Here is a 25274-nt window from a genome sequence, read left to right as displayed (position 1 = left end):
AAGCTGTATATACAGAAGTACATCATGAAGAATGGTCCCTTCTCTCTGCATGATCCCAGTGACACTGAGTCTGAAATACTGTGTAGAACTTTGAGGATCATCATGTCAGAAAGATCTGGACATGCTGGAGAAATGTAAAGAAGTGTGAATTCTACTGAGTAAAGACATTTTTTATGCCACATTAACAGTCTCTCTCTATATTTAAAATTCATCTTCTCAGAGAATATGCAGTTGCAATGAGAACAGGATTACAGCCTTTCACTTCTGCCCATCCTTTAGGAGCTTAAAAAACACTACTTTTGCAGTTAACAGCTGCCCCAGTGCAGTTCAGATGAAGTAAAGTAGTCTCCAGGTTTTCTGTGAAAAAGCTAAAAATTTACCTTCTCAGTTATCTCCTGTGAAGCAGCCTGTGGGCTTAGAAGCATTCAAGTAGATTATAGGGCCTGTGCTACTTAGCTGGGATCATTCACATTAAATACAATGTGTGTATATTATCTAGCCTGGGAAAACGTAGCTGTCCTAGATACAGGAGTTATATGCATCACCATATAATCTTGACAGATTTCATTTTTCAATTCTGTCAGTATTCACCAACAGAAAGGTAGGGTAAGTAAAGCAAGCCATAACTAAGATTGCTGGTCACGAGCAATTTCTGTGTCCTTAAGCTGATGTGCCAATGAGGTGTTAGAGATAGTTGTGCAGCACTCATAGTGCCCTCTACCAGGTAAGATAAATTTGTTATATTTTTCTGATGGAATTGAATCCAGAAGTATAAAGGCTTGCACACTGCTATGCAGATATATAGGATACATGCAGATATATTAGGAAATGTTGCCCTGTTTTGGAAATACCAGAGCTACTTCAGTCACCTGCTAAAGCAGGAATGGAGCAAGACTGGATACACAGTCAGAATAAATTCATTGTTCATGGTGCTGACTCCTGGCAGTTTTTGAAATTCATTAGTGCAGTCTTTCCTGACTTAAGATCGTTCAGTATGTATATGTCTGCACTTTCATGATGCATTTATAAACCTTTAGAAGAAGAAAATCTTATTTTTAGGGATTCTTTTATCCTTAATGATTCTTTAGTTATTGCATAATACAAAAATAAAAATTACAAAAATACTGTTTAGGTTCTGTATGCAAATGTTTTAAGGTGTAGGGTAACTCAAATTAATTCCAAATTTGGAGGAACTGACAGGGAGAGAAGAGGCAGTCTGGCTTTCGTACCAGTAGAAATTGCATTAATATCTATTTCATCATCGTACTGCTAGACTCTCAGTTTGTGATGTTACCTAAGATGTGAATTGTTTGGCTGAAGTCCATTTCCTTTTCCGTTGCCATTGCTGTTGCTGGCAGCTTGAGTGTGCTTGAGTAGACGTTTTGATATTTTCCAAAAGCATTGGGAGATAACATGGTGTCATATGCTTTTCAACAAATACCTGTGCAAAATGCAGAGACACTAGCAGTAAAGTAGTGAGGTCAAGAACTGTATTGTGCTGTGTAAATATCACAGCAGAGTAAACACAGAGGCATAAAAACTAGCTTTGGATTTGGCCAAAGTGTGTGTGTCTGTGTGTCTCTGTATGTGGGGCTGGTAAATAAGTAACTCAAGGCTTTTGATCTCAGTCTAGTCTCTGTCAGAAGCATTTGATGGGGATTTTGAAAAGGCTGCATCACTTTCATTAATGTCAGAGTCAGGAAAATAAAGCATTGGTGGATATTTCAACTATGGTAAATACATATTCTAGCAAAACTATGCCAAAGTTGTTTAGGATACTGCACAAAACTTGTTTCCTGACCAACCTTGATAGGCAAGAATTTATGTGTTTGGGGTTCTTTTGAGCAAGACACTTAATAAGCAGTTTCTACCAGAAATATTTCTGTGGGTCCTTATCTTGACTTAGCAAGAAGGGAAGGTTGCATTTCAAATTACTTTGAAGCCTGCTTGTATTCAGTGATGCTACCTTTTAAAGTTAGCCCTGGGTAGACTAGGACTCCTCAGGGAGATAAGTGTATTCTGACTTCTGCATTGCTGAATGATGATGTGGCTTTGTCAGGTTGCAACAATACTAAAATACCACCTTATATTCTATCTCTTTGTCATATTTTTCGGTCATGTTGGTAGTACATGGTTTCAAAGACAGCGGGCTGCCAGATCAAATAGGCATCAATCTCCACAGTGTTCATGGATTTAGTGAGTAGCCGTTGGCACATGCTTGCTTCAGTCTTACCTCCAGTCCAGCATGAGAAGGAAGATTACCAGGAATACTGCTTAAGGAAGCAGCAATGCCAACAACAGATTGAGAAGCCCTGAAAGTGCAAGCTGGAGAAATCTTCAGCAGAGGGAAGGTATCTTCAAAGAGGGAGGAGTAGGAAATGGGGATTTGCAATTAAGAGTGAATTAAGAAAGATTCTAAATAATAAACATTATATTTTAGATTATTTTTTGGATTCTAAAAAAAAAAATTTACTCCTCTCCCTCTTGTTTACATTGTAGTTTGTTTTCCTAGGCAGCCATGGTGCTTCCACGCTGGTGGTATTAAGTCCAGGGGAAAAAAAAAAAAGAAAGCATTTTAAGGCAGCTAAATGGAATTTTAAAATTGATCCAGGAAAGATTTTTTATTTGCCCTTAGCTAGGGAAGCTGCTTAATAGCATTTAAAATGCTGATCATACCTCACCAAAATGCAGTTGCCATCAGAGGCTAAAAGTTAAATCAGCTATCCAGACTTGAGTTTCTTCTACCTCTCACAAGACAGTGTCAACAATCCCTTCCATTTCAATTTTTTTCCCTCTTTTGCGACATATTTTGTTTATAAATCTTAGCTAATGTGGTTTTTTATTCTCTAAAGCGTTCTCAAGTACAGTTAAAGCCATTATTCCAGGTGGCATAACCAACTTCAGGTGCAGCTGAAACAGGGCAGCCAGGCCTACATATGTGTTTTTAAATTAAGGAATTCTTAAATAACTTACCTGTGCATCACTAGAAGTAAGACATTTCTTATGTTGCTGCACATTGACCCAACCATGAAGGAGCTGCACTATTCCATGTGCCCTATTGCTGGATCACTGCATCCATCAGAAGGGTACTGCAGTCACCTGGGGTGATAACCTCTTCAAATACTGTTAGGAATATACCATTCAAATACCATTTCTCCACTAGGAGGGCAGCCAAACACTGGAACAGGCTTTTCTAGAGAGTTGATTGATGCCTCAGGATTGTCAGTGTTCTAGAGGCATTTGGACAATGCCCTTAATAAAAGGCTTTAACTTTTGCTCAGCTCTGAGTTAGTCAGTGACTTGGACTTGGATGATTGTTCTAAGTCCCTTTCGACTGAGATGTCCTGTTCCATTCTATTCATACCTAAGTCAGGCAGAAGTGTTCTCTCAGAGCCCTATGGCTCTTTAAGCACCTTGCTTTATATCCTTTAGTTTCTCTATGGCAATAATCTTTAGCCCCTAATTTCCAGACCTGTTCAGTCCCAGTTCAGTCTGCCAAACAGTGCTAAAACCGTAACCATATCTCTGCTCGAGTGAGTTCATCAACACATTTTGCACATGGCATTGCACAGCCCTCCATTCACTTGGGCTGAATTCAAGCCAGCAGCCTAGCAGCTAAGAGGTTTTTTTTGTTCCCTGTTACCAGTATAACCAACCGAAAATTAAGAACAAAACAGAAAGTACTAATGATATTAATTATAGTTCTTCCCCCTCCCTTCATATCTCCACAATGAAGAAATAATAATAAACCCTATCTTTCTAAAATTTACTGAATGTAGTTATTTGCACTTCCCTAATGACTCACCGAATCACTTCTTTTAAGAGATTGATAATTGATTCTTTATATTTCTTCACCTACAGTTACCATCCTGAGGAATTCTTCTATACTGGATGTCCTATCCTGAAAAATCTTAACATTAGGAAGAAAGATCCTATATTTATTGATCCTCTGATAGATCATTTGCTTTTCAAAGTTTTATTAAGTTCATCAGAATAGCAAAGAAATCTTAGTGTGAAAGCATACATATTGTTGCTGACAGTGGCACATTAGAAAACCATCAAAAACATCAGAAGATAAACCAGATTGTTTTCACTGGCTTATTTCATGAACAATATATATCAACCTGCAGTACCAACACTAAAGTATACATTTTCCTTTTTTAGGACAGTTGATTTAAATACAAAAGTCTTAAGCTTTTGCTTCAACCATATAATGCTCTGGATGTGTATTAGGATTGTATTATTTGCAGTAAGGAATGAATTCATCATTTATTATTTCCTTCTCTCTTTGAATTTAGATTTGATAGATCAGCTCTCGTTTTTTCAGCAAAAAGGCATTTATCGTAGGCAACAAATTTACGGCCAAAGTGCTGTGTGGAGTTTTGATTACTCAGGAGACTTACACTCCATTCCTAGTTTTGACAAAGGCTTTCTCTGCATCTTCAGGTTTGTAAAGATTTAGCAAAGCTTTGAGCATGTTGGTACTTTATTCACAGCTGAGCACTAAATTCAGAGAGGTTATGAAACATGTGCTTTGGGTCATTATTTCCTTTTGGGTTAGCTTCCCCATCACTAAAATGGGCTATTGGTATAAGCTTTGGTTTTGTAGTTACAGATTGTGAGCTTTTCAGTTCAAAAATTCTCTCCTTTTTTTTGTAGAAGTGTTGAGTAGTTGAGTAAAAAGAGGCCTCTAAGGTCTTGGAAGGTTTGCATATAGACTGCAGTGTTCTGGTTGAACAATCAACAAACTTTGTGTCACCATTACTCCACAGGCAGTTGTTAAACATCACAGTGAAAATGGAGCATCCTTCCGCTAACAGTTCATACAAGCAAACAAAATTAGAAAGTGAAGTATGTGCTTCGCATTTGGAATTTATCTATAAGCATAATATAAATTTTCTCATAATTATGAAATTATAATACTGTTTCTTATTTGGCTTACTCTTGATAGCCTTGTCTATTTGTTTACTCTCTATGTAGCACCAAAGGTATGTTACATCACATAATGTGTACTTTAGTTTAAAAATCAGAAATAAACATATGTTTATCTAATAAGTGCTTCTAATATACCTTGAAATTGAATCACATCACTCAGCATCAATAGTACTTTAAATATTATATTCTTAAAAGATTATATTCTGAAGCCTGCATTAGTAGCATTACCATTTTTTTTTGCTTTCAGTAGACAAAAAATAAATTGTAATTTGAAATGCTTATTCTTTCCTGAATTGTAAGAATGGTAACATGTTCATAAAATCAGATGAAATTGCCTGTATGCCTTTTCCCTCACTATGCTATATGTATTCTGCCATCCCTCTCAAGCTTCAGATCACATTCAGATCTGATGAGGTATGAGGTCTCTTCTTAGCCTTCTTGGGAAACAGTGGCTGCATTTACAGTGTCCTGCAAGATGACATTTTCAGATGCTCCTTCAGCCACAGTCTTGCAATATCCCTATGCTGCCAATATTGTGCCTCACCAGGCCATGGGGGAAAGCATGTGGCTCTCACCTCTTTAAAAATGCTATGGCAGAACCAGGGCATCCTTCTCTTCTCATTTACAGGGCTGGCCGTGCTGTCACATCACTTACTGGAGCCCTTCCAGGAGGAAGGGCATATTACACAAGAACTTCACAAGAAATTCTAGATTTAGAGCAACCACGAGGGCTTCTTCAACCAAATCAAAACTTCCCTCACTCCACAGCCACCAATTAAATGGTATTCAAGCTGACAGTCAGACTGTATGAGACTCTGTGTCCATACCTTGCACACATAACACACAGTCCTTTGGCTTTCAGAGGCTATTCTCCCCACATACTGCCGAACTCACACTTGAATGATGCCATCCTGTTGCTGGTATCACAACAGGTGTGTGAGCCAAAACCAACCCATGGCTGACCTTTATCAAGTAAATGTACATCAATTTTGATCCAATGGTAGCACAGCCAGCATGTCACCTTAAAAACACACACAGATTTTTCTTACCTTTACTAGCTTAGATAACATTTCTTGATTCTGTTTTCCAGACCAGGTTCTCCTTAGGCACTCAGATGTATCATGTCTAGACCTACTGCTTACTTGAACTGCAAACTGAAGAACCAGAGCACTGTGTTTATTTCCTGGTCAGATAATCCCCCTTTACTTTCTTCCCACCCTCAAATTCTATTCTCTTCCTCATTAAAATCAGCCAGCTAAGAAATCTTACAGGAAAGGATGTTAGTGACTCTCTTTATAAATTCCCTTGTTTCTTTAAACTTGTGCTGTAGATTGCTCTTATGATGGACCCCCTTACCCATGTGTGTAGAGTCATGTCTTTGATAAAGGGGACAAGGTAAATCCTGACAGTTCTTAGTCCTTAGAGGGAGTGGGAGCTGAGTTCTTGTGCTTGGAGTTAGTGGTTTGGACAGGTGCATAATCCAATTGTATTGGATACAGTGAACACACGTTTTAAAAGTATTTGGACAATCTCCAAAGCTAACTTCACATTGGGCCAAGAATTTCAGTGTTGGAAAGACTTGCCTGACAAGATTGGAGGCAAGGAATGTATCTCTAATATCCATATGTGATGTACTGGGGCTGGGAGGGAGGGATGCTGTGCTGTGTTACGGCAATGGCTGAGTGTCTGGTCAGACACCCTCAGGTGTTACTTGGATGCAGCATTCTCTGGTAGAGCTCAGTGTCACATAGCATCAAATATTGCCAAATGCCCAGTAAAAGTGTGACATTGTTAGCCTGTTGGAACATAACTTCTTTGGGAAGCTCCAGATTATATTTTTGTTTTGCTTTTAAGTTTTTTACTTTTAATTCCACCAGTCTCTTGGGGAGACATGGGCAGCTGAGACCATGGGTTCCCTTCTATTTTCAGAAAATCTAACAGCTTGGAGGTCTCTTGATGAGAGGTATTTTCTCTGGCCACCTTTGGGAGGCTTTTAGTTGATTGCAGTAAAAAGGATGGAGAGGGATGACATTTCTGAGGTCATTTCTGATGTCATTTTCTGATGTTTTCCTTATGAAAGTGTCTTCAGATTTTCAAGTGCTTTCAGGTATTCGTCAAAGTCAAATCTTTACATATATGAGGCAGTGCAGAGCTGTAACAGTATGTGAATTTTCAGAATTTAGGCAGTATTGTAAAAGTGAAGACATATTATTCCAATTGGATGCTTTAACCGCAGCAGTCATAGAGAGCAAGTTAATGTGAATATGGATCTGTCCATAATACATAATCATTGCAATTTGACAGCTCCATGGTTTAAAGATTAGTCAGAGCTGTTTTAGCTATTCTTTTCTCTTTACACCCCTGATTATATCTAATGTGAAAAGATGTGAAAAAGAAAGTTTATGCATGTTAACCCCCTCAGCATTACCTTATGTATCTCAGCAAAGATGGGAGGAAATCCCCCACAGGATGGAGAATTTTTTGAATGGTGATCATACCTGTAACTTTATATATGGAAACTCTTAATTTGCCTTGTGCTGCCTTTCCCTTTTACAGGAAGATTATAAAAAGCTGTGAATCAAGCCTCTACTTCTCTCCCTCTGTGCAGGCTTAACTCCTCAAAACTTCCTCCTCAAATGTCATTTGAGAACAAATCCTGGCTTGTCTATGTCTAACCTTCTTTCTTAACAGCTCCCCTATTTCCACCCCTGGTTTTCAGAGATGCCAAAATGTGATTTTCCTGCTCAAAAGACCTTGCATGCCGAGTAATTCTTCTCCTCAGCAATGCTTACTTACCAGATGACTCAGTAACTTCCAAAAGCTTCATGCTGCTCTTCCTTCCTCTCATCTTCGCACTGCGTAGATATGCATATGCTTCTGGCATCTGTAAAAACACTGTATCTGCCTAGCACAGTTAGAGCCTCCTTTAAACTCAAAAGCAGAAAAATGTGTGCAGACATTCCTCTCTGGGCACAGAACTTCTCTATGACTTAAAGCACAGATAAGCCTCACTTAGAGAGAGGAAAAAAATGAAAGGAAAATTGTGGTGCTAGCAAGGATAGAAGCGGAGGAACAGTTGCAATGTATTTTTCAGAAGCCATTTTTGAAAAAAAATTTGAGAATTTCAACTATTTTTGAAAATACAGGAAGATTGTTGGCACTTCTTTGTTCACAGAGTTTCCCAGCTTCTGACTTCTTAGGGAAACCAATCCTGGAATCTGAGATGTGACCTCTAGGGAGTAAACCAGAAAACATTGCCTACAAATGCATACAGCATTTACAGCAATTTTGTTTCTTCAGCAGTGTTTTCTCAAGTCTTACCATTAAACAATTAAATCTGAGAACCAAAACTTGTAGCAGTGCATGTTAGCCAGTTTCTGTTTATGTTAACAGCTGTATAGACATGCACTTCGATAAGTGAGTCCTAGGAGTGAATGTTCATGTGAGTGTTTAGCTAGAATTTGGGGAGAGGATGTTCTTCACACTTGCTGCTCTGTAAGTATTGTCCTGGGCAATGTAAGAGAGTTTGTATTCCTGACTTCTAAGCAGGAACTATATTAGTGACTGGACATGTGGGAGTGATTGGTTGTGGAAGACAAAGCCAGCATGTGTGAGTGTTCAAGGCACATGTATGTATATATAAGACAAGCTGAAATTCACCCAATGGGGGAAAAAAAGCAATTCAAGCCCTTTTCCCTGTAGCTTATAAGAACAGAAGAGATATTTCACTCTGATGGTTAACTGTCTACATACCAAACAGGTACTCTGATCATGAGAAGTTAAATCAGTTAGGGTAATCAAGCAAAACACACCTCAGAATTTGCCTTTCAGAACAGGAATGATGGTGATGTAAGGTTAGTCAATCTTCAGATACTCAGACTTCACTCAGGAGCAATTTACATACCGTGGCCCTTAGAAAAGCTGAAGATGTAGAGTGACTGAGCCAAGTTAATAAGTAGTTCCAATAATTACCAAAAAACTTCAGTAACTCCAGTGCCTGAGCAATTCGGAGTAAATCACTGTGGATGTCAATGAATTGTTGGTAACATATACCCCTGCCTGCATTTTAGCAAGGCAATGCAATCTGACATCCCAATGTGATAGTTCTACTATGAACTTTGTTTTGATCTGAATATTTCTATTACACTATTTTTCAGGTCCTGATTATATCAAACAAAAATTTCAAGAAGGAATGGATGGAAAAGAAAAATCTGAAGAAAAAGGTCAGGAGAAACCACCCACCCCAAAAGAATCACCTCACTTTTATCGAAAAGGTACTACACCCCCTCGAACCCCAGAAGCAAGCCCAAGAAACAGTCCTCCTCTTTCCTCTGAGAGTTCTCCTTCAAAACAACTGAAAAGGCAAAGCTCCACTTCTGGGGCAAGACTCAGTCAAGAAAAAAAGCTTTTAGCCACTGAGAATATAACACCCACAATTAACAAGCCTTTATACTCAAAAGCACCAGTGAAGGAGGAAGTAGCTGGGAAACACCAGCCAAAGCTTTCAGCCCAGCACAATCCCAGCAGCACAGAGAACGGGGAGCTGCATGGTCACTACCATGGCTATTATGTAAAAATGAATCCAACAGTGCTTCCACAGGAGCTCAGGGAAGAAGATGAATATGCCAACCCTTCACCATCAACACTTGCACGGATACCACCCTCTCAGAAGCCAAGTCCTGCTCGATCTGGGGGTAAGCCAGATGCCAAAGAAAACAAGCCTGACATAAAAATTAAGAAAACAGAATTTGCTGCACCAAAGAACCCAGCTAATAATGAATCACATTCAGCAATGGAGAAAGAAGTAGGAAACAGCTCGGTAAGTACTGCAAGAAACATTTTCACTTTCCTGCCCTTTTGCCTCCAAGTGCTGAGCTTTGCAACCTAAGCACAGGCAAAGCTCACTTCTGTCAAATCTTCATCTGGATACAGTCTGCTGGCTAAAACCCACTACACCTGGAGCGAGGAAGAAATATTCCAGTCTGGAATGAGCAAAGGAGTTTTAAAACTACCCTTTCAGATCAGTGTGAATCTTAATTTCATTATTATTTAAAAATAATCAAATTATCAATAGCTATGCAGAAAAGGAGTGTTGACTATTAGCATTTCTATTTCATGTTAGAAGAAAAAGGCAGGATATGGAATTCAGAATCTCTGATGATGATTCTGTGATTTTGGGGCCAAGAGAAACTCGGGAAAGCATTAGTTTTACATCCTAAAGTTAACCTTTAGCAAATGAAGAGTTTTAGATGCTTCTCTTTTATAATCATTGTTTCTTTAAGTCATTTACTACAAAACAACCAGTGTGTCAATACTGATGGGATAAACAGAATGACCCACTTAAAGAGATCCAGGTAGCCTAGTACTGATTGCAGGCAAAACACTTGAATAATTGACACCAGACTTCCTTAATAAAGAATTTAGAAATAAAGAGGGGGAGTAATCTCCAACAAACATGAATTGTAAATTATGTCAAACATAGTTTGACAAACAAGTTTGACATCTTCAGGTGTGACAGAAGAATCATAACCTCAATCAAGAAGGTCATTTGATTTGCTTTTACATAGTCATGCATTCTGACAAGGAAACCAGAGTAATACAAAGGCTAAATGTCACATTAAAAGAATTTTTTAAAACTGACTGATGGTTCTCAAAAATTAATTAGAAAACCATCAATTATTTGATATTATTCTGGTGAGGTCGCTCTTAAAATCATTCTGTTACTCTTACCACATTCTTCTTAATGACATACAAGAGGACATGAAAATATTGTCCATGAAGTTTATAGAAGACACGGAGACCAGGAGAGTGGTCTATAATGAAGACAAATACAAATGCAAATCCACCTCATGCAAATCAACTGCTAAGACGGCTTAAAGTATAATTATCCAGGGCAGCACAGCAAATACAGTATTGTATATGAAAGACAATTTATAGAGCCTGGCCATGCAGGAGCAGAACTAGAAAAGGTTGGTGGATCTGGAGCAAGAGAGACAACTGAATATGAGCTTCCAGTCTGCTGCTGTTGTTCAGAGATGTTAATATAATCCTTAGATTTATCAACAGAAAAGATTAAGCAAGAGTACGTGGGACTCTGTTCTGTCTGCTTTTGGCACGGGTGCAACCACTTCTGGGATAAAATAGTGTCCGTAAATCGGGGATTTAAAACGAAAAAAAAACCTCCAGGGGAAGTCACACAAAGGGCTGCAAGAATGATTAAAACATATCTTAAAATGAAAGATTCAAGGTACACACAGAATCACACACAGACCCCTGATGTATTAAATCACTTTCTGTAAGTGTGCTTTATAAAACAGTTTTCCAGACTAACAAGCAAATGTGTAAGAAGATCCAATAGCTAGAAAGATTCAGATAAAAGTCTTGTTTTAAGTTGATTTGAATGATCTTTATTAAACATGCCATCAATTTTCAGATGCCTGGGTTTTGGAGCCATCACTGAGTAGTTTGATAATGAGCATTTTGCCAAGATGATATTCTCTAGTTCTGCAGGAAGCTTTTATTCTGTTTTGTGCGGATTAAAGCAGATGTTCACAGAGGTTTTGTAATCTGCAAATCTGTATTACAGCTGATATCAGCCCTTTAACCTTTCAAATCTCACAGATATTACTCCTATGTAGGGTAACACAAAGCTGACAGGCTTGTAAATGTTGAGTGAGCATGTACAAATTTTAGGCTGAATTGGAATTGTTTTTTAGCTCTGGTGAAAATAAGTCACTAGAAATAATCCTTATTTTTCCTTCATTCCAGAATAATATTTTGGAGCTGAAGGTGGCTTCATCTTAACAAGCAGGGTACCTGAACAGCAGCTTATTTACCTTCTAGAATTATCAGGATAAGGACCATGAACCTACAGCCTGCTGTCACAAAAGGTGTAGAAATTATGAGATCTTGTGCATTGGCTACTGTTTGTTCACTGATACTGCAGTGATACCTGGGAACTCTACTCTAGGGCCCTCTACTTCATTTGGAGACCCCTAATTGCATTATTCTTATTATCAGCATTCCAGTATGGAAGGAAGGTAGATCTCAGGAATTCGTTTTTACTATAACAGTATCTTAAGATATATGTAGGTGTATGTGGGTATTTTTCAAAGACTTGAATCTTCTATATATGTCTGTAAATTTGCCCTTATAGACTGAATTTCCTACATGCTTATTTCTTCAAAATGCTGAGAGTAAAAATGCTAAACTAATTAAAGCAAAAAAGAGTAGCCTATTGGCCTAGCAGTCTGTGGGAGAAACAGTACAGAATGACTATTAACTTTGCTGGAGACTTTTAATTTTCAGTATTGCCATTCAGCTTCAGAAAAGCAGTAGCCTGTTCTGCAGTGCTCCTGGACTGAGCTCAGCTGTGTGTCGGAAGCAGTGACTAAGCTAAGAGAGCACAATTACTGAGGAGAAGCCAGATTCATAGAATCATAGAATAGTTTGGGTTGGAAGAGATCTTGAAAGATCATCTAATTTCAGTTCTCGGAACAACCTTCCATTAGACCATGTTGCTCAGAGCCCCATCCAGCCTGGTCTTGAACGTTTTCAGGGATGAGGCATCCACAGCTTCTCTGGGCAATCTGTTCCAGTGCCTCACCACCATCACAGTAGAGAATTTCTTCATAATATTTAATCTAAACTTCATCTCTTCTGGTTTAAATCCATTCTCCCTTTTCCTAATTAATGTATTTCTCCTGGATGCTTCTGAATGTTGAGAGATCTCAGAATTCTGGAGTTGCTTTGGGGAATTATTTTATTTCAGTAAGAAATTGCAATTCCTTTTTAATCATTCTGACAAATGATTTCGTTATGCTCTGAAAGTAAGTCTGCCTTAGATGCTCCATAAAAAGTTCTAAAATATGTTTGTTAAGGAACATCAAGAGAAAAGAACTCTCTCATAAAAATAGAATGATAAAACATGGTTTTGAAATGCAAAAAAAATGAATCTATTAACATTTATAGAGCATTTATGTTAGATTATCTGATAGTCCTGTATAAAATTGTGCTGTGCTTTTTCAAGGTTTCCAGTGATAACACATTAAGAACACAGATACAGAAGAGAAGATTTTCAATTCTTCTATGTGTCTAAATCAAAACCATTTTTCATACCTCCATGAAATATCAGCTTTAATTTGGATGAAGAACTTTAAACTACTTTATTTGCAGCAAAAATTTTGTAGCAGTTGTTTTAGTTACCAAATTAACGTTTCATATTTTGTAATGTGGCATCCTTAAGAATGTCTTTGAGTATTAGTTATAGGAATGATTCTCTAGATATCCCCATTTCTGGCATTATACTTAAAAAATATCAGCACATACTTATGCCACACATACAAATATGTTTCCCTGTGTGCTTACTCCCTAATGTTCAAAAATCAAAGTCTTGAAATTATTCCAGAACTCACCTGTCATTTATGAGAGATAAATCACTGAGAATGAGGCTCCTTCACATTATCTTGCATTTACCACAGTGTGAAGTGTTCACAGAGACCCTTGACCACAAACCAGTATTGTTGTTTCTAACTGGTCATTAGCAGCCTCTAGCCCCAGTTTCAAATTTCATGCTGCTATCCCACCTTGGATACGAGATGATTGGAGATTCTCTTGGATTCAAGTGAAAAATAGGATTGAATTTCACAAGATACTATTGTAGTGTACGTTCATGAATACACTTTTTTTTTTTTTTTGCCTGATACCTGTCCATTTGCTGCCCTAGCACAGATAACAAACCCAGGCTCAAGTGTTGGACTAAATTGTAATTTTTTTTCACTTGGCAGGTAAAGATTTTTAAACACACAGTGTATAGCCTGGTTTTTACTTGAATGTTACTCAGTGATTCTATCCCATCCTTTTGTTCAATTCTCATATTTTATTTTTTTTTAACAATGATGTTTGAAAAATAGATCTGTATTTGCCTGATCCTAAAAAAAAAAACCTCTGAGCAAGAACTTTAGGCTAAATTTAATGGACATTCCTAATGCAATGGAATTACAGGCTTAGTCTTTTATTTCCTGGCACTACATTTTAGGAAAATAACTTTCTTTGTTTCTTCCCCAAATGGAAACTAATCATATGCTTGTATTTTGAACCACATAAATGTCTAGCTTAAAAGAAGCTGAAGGGGTAAATTTAAGCAGGACTGAAGGTTTTCTACTACAGCTTCTTCAGTGCACCTGTTCTAGTCACTCTAGGACTGTTCAAACTAAATTTGGCTTTTGCTATTTTAAGCCCTTGTGGGACACTAAAGTCTTACTTGTGGTATTTGTCTTAAAGCATTAAATGCTTGTTTCATGGGTGTCTACAAAACAGGCCTAGTTCATTGCATAATAACTGTGTGCTCCATAAATGTTGTTTGATCATTTTTTAGTGTTTTAGGAAATCCTGCTTTGGGCTGAAAGGTGTAGTTACCAGGAGGTGAAACAATGCACATAGCAGGACAAAGAATATGAGCTTTACTTCCTTGTATAAAGAGATATCTTTATGATACTTCATTATCATAGAGATAACATATTCTTCTATGATCTTCATGTGAATTCAACAGCCCAGTTCTTAAGGTGTCACTTGCTTCTGTCTTTGTAGATGAGACTTTTTATTCAGAGCATAGCCCCTGGGGTTTTTAGCCTAATTTATCTTATGTTGTTGTGGTGAAATGGTTGTACCTAACCTGACTGACAGATGCATCAAAAGAGAAGTACCCTTCCCCTCCAACAAGCTTAATTAACTGAGACTGTGCACTAATGATACCGAGCTGCCATTAGAACTGCAGTCCCAATTTGGCAATCAGTAAAAATCTGTCCTGCAGCTACCAGGATGCTGTTCCATGATGTATTTCACATAATGAACAAATTTTTGGCTCCTGTGAAGACACCTAGGTTTCAATTTTGTTTTCAGTTGCAATAAATCATTGTGATTTTCATAGATGTGATTTTCAAATACACAATGTGCTAGATGGCCAAATCCTGAAAAATTTTAATGGTACTTGGCAATGATCTTCAAAGTTCTTTGCAATTCCTGGTGCAATATGACTGTAAAATCTTCAGGTGGGATTCACATGGGCAGTTGCTATTAGAATCATAGGATTAAGGAACCATAGAGTGTTTGGGTTGGAGGGAACATTAAAAGACCATCTGGTTCCAACCCCTGTGCCATGGGCAGAGACACCTTCCACTAGACCAGGTTGCTCAAAACCCCATCCAACACTTCCAGCCATGGGGCATCCACAGCTTCTCTGGGCAACCTGTACCAATGCATAACACCAGAAAGAAAGATGTTAAACCCACATCTTAGTGGAAATTAATAGTGTAATCAAATCACACTTCTGTAGAGAGCAAGGCTGCTCACAGTGCTGTGGTAACCATATCTGGAGCTGTGCCTTCCTTTTGTGCCTGTTCTCTGCCCCCGAGTGTCTCGTATGCTTTGGCACATGGTGAGTCACTTCCACTAAGGAGGAAGGAACATGGTTCCACTTCTGTTCTGTGACCTGATGGTCAAAACATACCACTGGTAAGTGGGAGCTTGTTATTCAAAATCACTTTGACTAAGGTGTCATTAAACCTGGTCTTCAGTTTCCTAGAGAATATTTTGGACATTGTACTATTAAGCAAAATGTGGGTGCTATTTCCAGTACCATTACCCCATGGCATCATTTAATTGGCATTCTGATAATTTCAGTCATTGTTTGAACTTAATCATGGGTTTCTCAGCATGTGAACAGACACCTCTGAGTTGGTGCAAAGGGAACTTGATGGCTGTTATGGATAGAGGTGCTAATGAGGTTTAGACTCACCAGAGATTTAAGCAGTACCTGACATAATGTATTTAGTGAATTACACAAAAACTTAGCAGCCCACATCTGGCCTGCCATCTGAACTACTGTGTAAAGGTGTGTTCTGATGAGGCTGTTTCAGGAGAGCATGTAGTATAATAAAGACACAAGTACTATTCCATAGATTTCCAGTTACACTGTTGCAGCAAATTGCTAATAGCAAGTTCTTACACCTTAGCATTCCAGAAATTATCAAGCTGATGTTACATTATGTTGTCATGAAGCATAATAAACTCCTGCAAAGCATGCTGCATGAGAAAAGTGAAAATGCTGTATCATTTCTCATTCAATATATACCTTCTTATGCAAGCCAGTGAGTCTTGTGTAGCTCAGAAGTTAGTTTTCTGCACAGATTTTTCTGGTGGGCTTTGTGATTTTTGGTTTAGGAAAGTGTTGTCTAAATGAAAGGTTTCTCTGTTTCTGCTTACAGCACAACTGTAAAATAAAAGAGTATAAAACCTTTGTTTGGCTTCATAAAAATAGTAAAATTGTGTAATGAGTTACGTTTTCTAACCAATTTTAGCTCTAGCTAGGAATGGAAGGAGTTTTTTGACTGTTCTTCATACATAGATAAGTGCTTGAGTAAATCCAAACAAGTTTAGTTTTGCAGATGTAAAATGCGTTTTAATCAGTAACGGAAACAGGTTTGTTAGTGCAATGGTAAGTAAATTTTATTTTCTATTTGGGTTATCAAAAAAGTGTATTCTTGCCATAGAGCATCTTTGTTATGTCTGTTTTGAAATGTGTTGGAACTGGAAAAGGAACTCTGTAAGAATGAAGAGCAGAACACTGGCTTCCCTAAAGTAGTTCACATTCTTTATTTTGCTTTATTTTCAGCTGACGTTGTTTCTGTGTTGATGGGTTTGTTTTAATTTGTTGATGCAGTTGTGTTTGTCACGTGGCTTAATCTCAGTGTGATTAAGAACAGAAGAGTAATATACTCTTACCTGTATTTATCCAGCTCATTTTCACTCAGATGATATTTTTGTCACCTGAATATCAAGAGTAGTGGTTATGTTTCAATACCAGGGTCTGTTTCCTTCAGAACAAGATCGAAACCTTTAAAAGTTATGAAGTTGGGTCTTGTTCATTGCTGTGCATATGTGAGAGGTTGCATTAATTCTGATATCTTTATTTTATTTTCAGGGCCCTAACTCAGTCATGATCGCCCTGGTAATGCTGTTGAATATTGGTTTAGCCATTCTTTTTGTCCATTTTCTAACTTGATTGGAATTAGGAAAGGTAAGAAAGGTCTTGCTTTCATATAAAATCACCATATCCACCCCACCTTAAATGATATTTAATTTCTTCACATACTTTTAATGTTCCCCACTTTAATTTTAGCTATGCCTGAATGTGATTCAACATAGTTATTTAATATTGTAACTGTTTTGACCCTTCAGTGAAGTCATGACAACTAGTGGTGTTAGCCCACAGTTCTCTGCAGTTGTGTCATCAGCCTTTTAAATGGCACCTGTCATACTCAGACACAGGGAAGGAGGCTTGGAATTAGGATGGGACGCAAGAGAGATGAAACTTGGAAAATTCAGCCAGGGGCCCAGATCAGCTTCTCTGCTGGTGGCTCGTGGCTTTGGGGTCCTCTGAAAGCTGAAGCAAGCAGCCATGTTGGAAAACAAACAAAATAATCTGCTGAAGCAGCCCCGCCAGTGAAGCGCGTTGGCTTGTCCATCTGTTCCAGCAGGGTGTGACTAAAGTGGAAATGTACGGAGCTGCACTTTTTGTTGATGGAAGTTAACAGCTGCCTTACTATTTTACCGTCTGATGTTTTTAGTGGGGAGATGGGAAAACGACTGCCAGAGGAATGTGGTCAGAGGATTCTGTTGCTGTGGAAGTGATTCCAGCGTTCACTCCTATCTCATTAGAAGAAATAGTTAGCAACATCAGTCACCAGTCTTATTCCATTACCTGCTGCTTTTAACATCTCCTGCAGTGTTCTGGGAGATCGAATTTCATTTGCCTGTGCATGATTCTGTTCATTTGTTGTTTATGAAATTTGATGTATAGCCATAAGTAGTGTTTAGTCCAACCCGGAGAAAGCTACCAGTTCTGCCTAGCAGCAGAAGGAGAAAATAAAATATATTTTCCTAGTCCAGGGATAAAATTCTTAAATTCATTTTCTCAAACCTGAATAGTCGTTTTGAATTAAGGTTCAGTAAATAATATACCATTACTGCAAAACTCAAACTGCTATCTTCCTTAAAATCTCAAATACTTATGACCAATACCAAGCAAAATTTTCATTATAAAAAAAAGAATCTTACATTGGTATAAGCACATTCTAAACAGGAGAGAGAATATCAAAATAAGAGAAGAAAGGTGAGATATAGGGTTTGCATGTTGGCTTTTTTTTCTTTTTTTCTTAATTCTGGTGCTGTGGTAATTGGTGATTTGAATTATTACGTTGCAACACTGAGGTATTTTGACAGCAGTTAAAATAAAGTCTTGTCTGGGTGCACATTAATGCCAATGACAGTTAAGCTAGCTAATGCTCTAATAAATCACAACTTTAAAATGCTAGATTTGTGTTGAATACATTCAGGTAGAGCATTTAAAAACGTTAAGTGATTGTTTATCAATTTGATGCCTTCAGTGTCTTTAAAGTCCATTTATAATTTTACCTCAGCATTAAAAAAGCCTCAAAATTTTTCATTTGGAAAGTTTGTCTTAAGTAGTTTCATAGCCCTTTGTTCAAATGATGTGATCATGTTTCTTTTTATGTGCCATTATACTGTAATTATTGTACCCTATATTAATCAAATGCATGCTTATTTATTGAAGATATGTGGTGTGATCATTTGGCAAGCAAAAATTTTAATTTAAAGCTGCGAAAAGCAAAGGGCTTGTATTACAGTTTATTTTATCTCTATTAGAAAATCTTTCATACAGTATAGTTTTTGAACCTGTTTGTAAACTTTCTAAGTTTTTGCATGGTTTAATGGGCAACATTCTTACAAAATACATTAGCTATTTTTTGATGCAGCGTAGTAAAGTATCATAGGTATGGACTGAATATTGTGCAGCGAAGCAGCTCCGAGCTGGGCAGTAACACCATGGTGTTTTTTACAGAAGTATGTTGAGAATCCTGTGTTTTGACCAGTGTGGATAAAGAAGAAAGCAGAAAGAGAGCAAATGAAAATAAAACTTGTATATTTATTAAAAAAAAAAAAAAAGAAAAAAAAGAAAAAAGATTAAACTGTGTTTTAAATTTAGGAAAGTAATTTTTAAATAAGAACAAATTTTAAAAGTTACTGTGTAAGCCTTGAATTAATGGATGAAATGTTCCATCCCACTGTTAAATCACCCCCTGTCTCCTTACACGGAGAGGTAATTTTGTAACTGACATATTTAATTCCTATTAAATGTTTATTTAAAATACTTTATGCTCTGGAAATAATGGGTAACAAAGCTTATGAAAAATGTTTATAAATTTAAGTAAGCATGGTAGTACCATTTATAAATATGTATGATTTATAAGCTTTTTTAAAACAAAGCTCAAACAAATTGTTGGTATTTTTCTAAAATGTGCACAGTTGTATTTTACATGAAAGGCTATTTATAATTGGTTGTTATATTGTACACTACATTTTGGACAGCACAATGAAGCCTGCCAATGTACTTAAAAATGTCATTTTGTCTATTTAAAGTTTCTTGCTGTCAAAGAATGAACTCTTTATCTATAGAGTTTCTCTATTTATAATTCTTGACCCAAAATGTATAATGTACAGTTTTCACAACTGTATTTGCTCTAATAAAAATAAGTTGGTTATTAATAGAGTTTCAGACTACTTTTTCCTGTTTATGAATTACTTTGTTCACTCTTTGGAAGCAATTTTTTCAAACTAATCAAATAAACAAGAGTGAAGCAGGAAAATGGGTGAAATTCTAGTCCCTTTGAAATAATTGTGAGTTACTGTTTTCAACAAAAGTGATTCTGGGAAACAATTAAAAATAAATTAAAAAAAAAAAGTCAAGCTTCCCTTTGTGTCTTCTTTTATCTTCCAATTCAGGATTTTGCGTGTTTATAAATTTAGTATCTTAAATTGCACTCCCACTACAAGATGGTTTGATCAATTTTGTTTTTATTGGTGAGTGACTGGTCCATTAACTGCTGCTCTTGTAGGGGAATTCATTTTTTTGGACTTCACTGCTCCTCGGGATCTTCATAGGTTCAAAATTAACATGAAGTTTGTAAGCCAATATTTACACAGAGAAAATTTGCCCTTACAATTGTCTTAAAACCACTGTATTTGCTGAACTACTCAGCTGAAAATTTTATTTTCCGTTATTCCAGTTCACACTTACAGCCAACTGTACTGAAATCCTAATGTTTGATTGAAGAGGAGAGCAATTTTTATTCATAGTTCCTATTTAATGGAAATATATTTTTAGGAAGTAGTCATTACTGTCATGCTCTTTAAAATAATTCTATGAGCATGAAGCTTACCTTTAAGAATTTTTATTTTCTGGACAATACCTGCTCCATAAAGAAAATCTTCGGCTCTTTAAGGAGAAAAAAATGCATTCTCAAGAAAAATAAACAGAAACAACTTTAATGCCAAAAATTTTTAAAGTCAACTTCAGTGAGATGATTCTTCTCTGACATTTGTGATCCACAGTATATATGTTCAGAAATGAAAGTAAAGTGTCCATGAAATATTTCTTAAGTTGTATGAATGTGATAATATATTCAGGCATACAAAAATCTGAAGAGCAACAAGCAAACGATGTGCACAGAAATAGAAGAAAAAATTTCTCATCATTTTCAAGTCATTTCCCATCTGAAATGTTTTTACCAGTGGTTTATATTACAAAGGGTATTACATGACCATGTGTCTGCTGTGCCTAAAGGGAAAAAAACCCCATGGATACACAGTACAACTTCATGATTCGAGATTTGCTCCAGCATGAAAAATTTCACCCCGCTTCTAGCAAGGAAAGCTTTTCTCAGGCAAGGTAGTTTCTCCTGGCACAGTTGTGTGTTTGGCCACAGGTGCCAGTAAGCAGTGAGCTCTCACCCTTGAGTGTGAGGCCAGTTTTCTTGGACAGCCCCATTTATCCGGGTAAACCATATGTACAGTGTGCACAGCAAGGGAACAAGGCTGAGGTGCCAGGCTGAAGAAAAAAAGAGAATCGTCTGTCATGGCTTTTAAGGCCTTCCTTTACTTAGTGTATATCTATATTCTATATTTTAGTTTGCCTTTCCATCAGAAAAGCAATAAGGAACACGAAGAGTGAGGAATTGTTGGCATTTGCTTTCTAAAAGGATGGGTTCACTTTGAAAGGAGAAATTTTGAGACATATGGCTATAACTTGCCTTTCAGATATAGATACATATGTTTAAAAAATCATAAATACAGGCTAGTTATGACTTTAAAAGAAGTAAATACCTCTTTATGAGAGTTAAATTAAAAACCATGAAATAGTTTTTTGCATACCTTTTAATTATATTCTATTACATATTTATTAATTTCTCTGTTAAGATGCACAATATGAAAATATTCTGACAATAACGTAGATGCAGGGATAAAAGCCTGGAGAACTCAGCACATGCTGAGCCTCACTAACAGTTGTTATTAATAAAACATGGTTGTGAATTGTATCTGAATGGTTTTACTCATAGCTCATTTGAACTGTTTAGTCAGGGGAGTCGGTCCTACAGGCCATTCTCCTATGGAAATGTAATTCAGTAAACAAAGCAAATTAAGAGGAGGGAGATTAAATAAGCCTTTCAAATGAAATAGTCTTCTCATTCTCTCATTTAATATTCACAGAAACAGCCAAAAATAGAAATTATGTTAAGTCTGAGCAAGAAGCTGTGTGTGCCAGCATGCTATAGCTGAGCCATCTACGATATCCGTCTCCAGTTTTTTCCTACTCCATACAGAAACTGCAAACTAAGAGACATTACACCTCCCACCATTGTAGGAGGTAAATATAATTCCATATTCAACATCTTTAAGAAAAACAGTCTATAATGTCTATGGCTATAAACTAGAAGGACAAAAAGCACTTCCTCTCTCTGAACAGTTTATGTTGTGACCATGACTGTAACAGCAGAACAAATCCCTCACCCCTCTAAAACCAATAGCAAAAATACAGCTGGCAGCAGAATTTGATAACAATCTCTCATGTTTCTTTCTTTTATTCACTACAAAGAGGGGATGGGGGGAGAACAGGGAACAGACAGTTTATTTTAACCTGATAATCTTCATCATGTACTTGTTTTAGCTAATGCTTTTCACAGTCCGTTGGGACTGGTTATCTAGGAGATTTTAGGTGAAAACTGACAGTATATTGAATGTCATTTCTTAAGAGGGTTTTGAATTTTTCTCAGTAATGAGAAAAAAACTAGATTTCCCTTACCACCAGTGAAAATGGATTTGGTGGTATTTTTGCTGTGCCATCACTGTTTTTCTAACTATCTTCTGTCCTTCACTGCCCACTCACCTCACCCGTTCTGACAAATTCAACTTAATCAGTTTTGCCCTGCATGTGGACATTGCCCCAAGACTTCAGGTGCTCACTCCAGAAACCTGTGTTTTCTGTGGGCCACTTGTTCAGCATTTCTAGCTCTCTGTGGCTGTGGAGCCTGTCTCTCCTGCAGTTTGCCCCACAGCAAACTGCACTTTTCACATCACAGTTTTCATTGGGTCCATTCTCTGCATACTGTCGATGCTGGTTTATGCAACTGTATTATAATTTCAAATCTACTCTCATTATCTCCAGTGTCAGGACAGTGATTTAAATACAGTGTGTGGGAACTGAAAAGAAAAATACTGAAAGTGATGCCATACACAGAGATTTCTGATGGCTCTTCAGAATTCGTAGAAACCGAGGTAATGCTGACATTATTAGGAAAAAAATCCTGTATCAGCTGAGTTAGGAACTCCTCTACAAATTCCCACACTGACATTGGGAAAAAGGTTGGCCATGCAGCTGAAGCTGAGCCTGTGTTGGAAATCTGGGGTTGCTCTCCTGCCTGAGCTTACATATGTCTTCCTCCACGTCTTACACTGATTAATCAAGCAGCTCTGTGCAAGTTGGGTCGCATACATTTAGACAAGGACTAGATTTTACATTCAGAAGTGCCTTCAGTACTAATTAAGTAAAGAGCAATAAATGATAGGTGAATCATAGGGCTTAAGCCATGGGCTTTGAACTCTGCTTTTTTAGGTTGATGTCTCCAAACTGGAAGAAAATACAGAATACAGTCAAAGAGTAGAATTTCAGATGTTGTCTTCCACAATAATTGGTATGTTAATCCATTACAGTACCTGAATTAATTTGAGATCATACATGAATTTGAGAAAGAGATGTGTCTTTCTCAACTTTAGTCTGGTCCACTGAATAGCAGCTTGACAGAGACTGTATTAGACCACAAAAGACAGATACTGACCAAGAGCTTTGAGAATGGCTGCCTGTATTTACGTTTCTTCATCTCCACCTAATAATTTAAATTTAAAAATTTACCACCTTCTGAATACCCCATGGTTAGTATTCAGAGACATTGGGGAAGAAGGAAGGAGGGAAGTCATATATTACACTGAAAACCTCAATCTATGAAAATGTTAAATCTGGCCTACAAAATATGCCAAAGGTTGGAAGCATTTAAATCTGTGTTTTGAAGTCACTGGAGCTACAGGCTCTGATTTTGGGATTTCAGTCAGAATCCAAATCTGAATCTGATACCTAAGGCATACAAGTGAAGTACGTGAACCATGAGTGCTGTTAAGGAAGGGACTGGAAGGAGAGGGAGTTACTTTAAATCAGGCTGCTGTAACTCTGGGTTAATTAAACCATTACATTCTGTACTTTCGGAACAGTGTCATTAACTTTATTTAACATAGCAATTTTGCTATATTCAGGACATGTTCCACAGAATACCTCAGAAAGTATCGTCATTCAAGGTAATGGTGCTTAATTACTTACCCAGTTATAGCTGCAGAGTACTTTTATCACGTAATACCACCAAGTCTTCAAAAATGTTGTAAACTGCCTTCCATTTAATTATGACAGCTCAGTTCTAGATTTTGTTTAGGCCACTGATGAGAAAGTCACTAAAGGATGGGATCAGCTGCCATGGAAACAGTGAAGACAGAAGAGCACCAGCAGCATTTCACAGGGGCTAGGACTAAAAAAGACATTCTGCAAAGAGAAGGTAATTGAAAGACATTCACATCACAGTGGATGGCTTCCATGCATTCCTGCCATTCCAAGACAACACATTCCTGGCATAGGCTGCAGCAAGCCTCCACATGCACCAATGACATACAGCAGAACAGGCATTGTCAGAAAGACTGGAAATGAATCTTTAGGAACAAGGAGGTACAGACATGTTGGAATGTAAAGCAGAAGAAAGAGGAAAGCATGGGGGAAAGGAAGAAAGGGAAAAGGGAAACCTATGTGTGTTAAAAGGGAGAGGAAGAGATTGTTTGCAGGGAAAAAATACTAAGGAAATAGACAACATGGGACCCAGAAGAAAGTAGCATTTGTTAGATAGGAATATGAATGGGATAGAAGACTGAGAAGTCACCATCTTCAGCATTCAAACAGCTGCTCCAGAAAGCTGGTTTTCAAGCCCACGGGGATTAAGAAAAAAACAGATGGATTTAAATTGCATGAAAATTGCAATCCAAATTAGGCATAAAGAAAAATTCTCTAATTGTAAGAATAATATCGTTGAATTAGATTACCACAGGAATGAGAATATTTAATGTTTACTGTGAACAAGATTACAGATGGAAAGATTGATGAATGTCCATTAGTGACCTATTTTCTGTTATTCTATGATTATTATCATAGATTATTATCATAGGAGGATGTTGGGACAAGGCAGATGAGAGGAACAAGAAAACGTGAGCCACAGAGAGTGAAGAAGAGTGTTGGGGTTGACAGAAGGCACACAAGAGCAAAGGGGACAAATGAGCAAAGCCCACAAATGCAGGGTTGCAATGCAGGAAGGAATACAGATAAGAAGTGGGCTGGGAAGCCTTAGGCAGTCCTGCAAGAGCAGCACACTGAGGCATAGCAGAGACAGCTTAGGAGACAAAGACATAAAGCAACACCAAGGAAGAATCAGGTGTTCAGTAGCACCACAGGTGTCCATCTGTGTCATTTTCTCAGCTGAAGATACTCAGTGGACTTTGACACAATTTTTAAATTGTGGAAATAATTGAATATATCAGGAGGCCTCCTTTTAATAATTGAATGTTCAGGGAAACATCTGTGTCCAAAATCTGCAAAAAACAACAGCTTGCTATTGCAGCAGGCTGGCTTGAGTTCCACTGAAAAGAGTCAGTTATGCAGACATGGTAGCAGTGCATTTTATTAACTCCTTGTGTAAAATTTCTCCAAGAAGAATACTGTATACAATGGGAGTTTCCTGCTGTTCATGAAGACAGGATAAACCAAACAAACAAAAAAAATTAACCACCACGATATCATACTAGCTCCCTATTTGAAAAGAACCTTAATGCAATCTTGC

The 25274-nt window shown here is 37.4% G+C and overlaps 1 protein-coding gene across 4 annotated transcripts in view; it reads left to right on the top strand.

Annotated features, from left to right (window-relative positions):
• JPH1 (junctophilin 1) overlaps nt 1-19560 on the top strand; it is an 81869-nt gene extending 62309 nt beyond the window's left edge. Inside the window, exons 4-6 of one of the 4 annotated variants that reach the window (XM_014883533.2) lie at nt 9093-9754; nt 16916-17011; nt 18857-19560. In XM_014883533.2, the coding sequence (XP_014739019.1) occupies nt 9093-9754; nt 16916-16996 (743 nt within the window). In that variant the 3' untranslated portion in view covers nt 16997-17011; nt 18857-19560. Of the gene's footprint in view, nt 1-9092; nt 9755-16915; nt 17012-17113 lie in introns of all 4 variants that reach the window. The other 3 variants (XM_014883530.2, XM_014883532.2, XM_014883531.2) reach the window with 3 other exon arrangements.
• The last annotated feature ends 5714 nt before the right edge of the window (nt 19561-25274 follow it).

The sequence above is a fragment of the Sturnus vulgaris genome, chromosome 1 (genome assembly GCF_052056855.1).
Source record: "Sturnus vulgaris isolate bStuVul1 chromosome 1, bStuVul1.hap1, whole genome shotgun sequence".
Classification (NCBI taxonomy): Eukaryota; Metazoa; Chordata; class Aves; order Passeriformes; family Sturnidae; genus Sturnus; species Sturnus vulgaris.
Note: the sequence above shows the minus strand (reverse complement) of the source record. Positions and strands in the feature narration are given on the sequence as shown.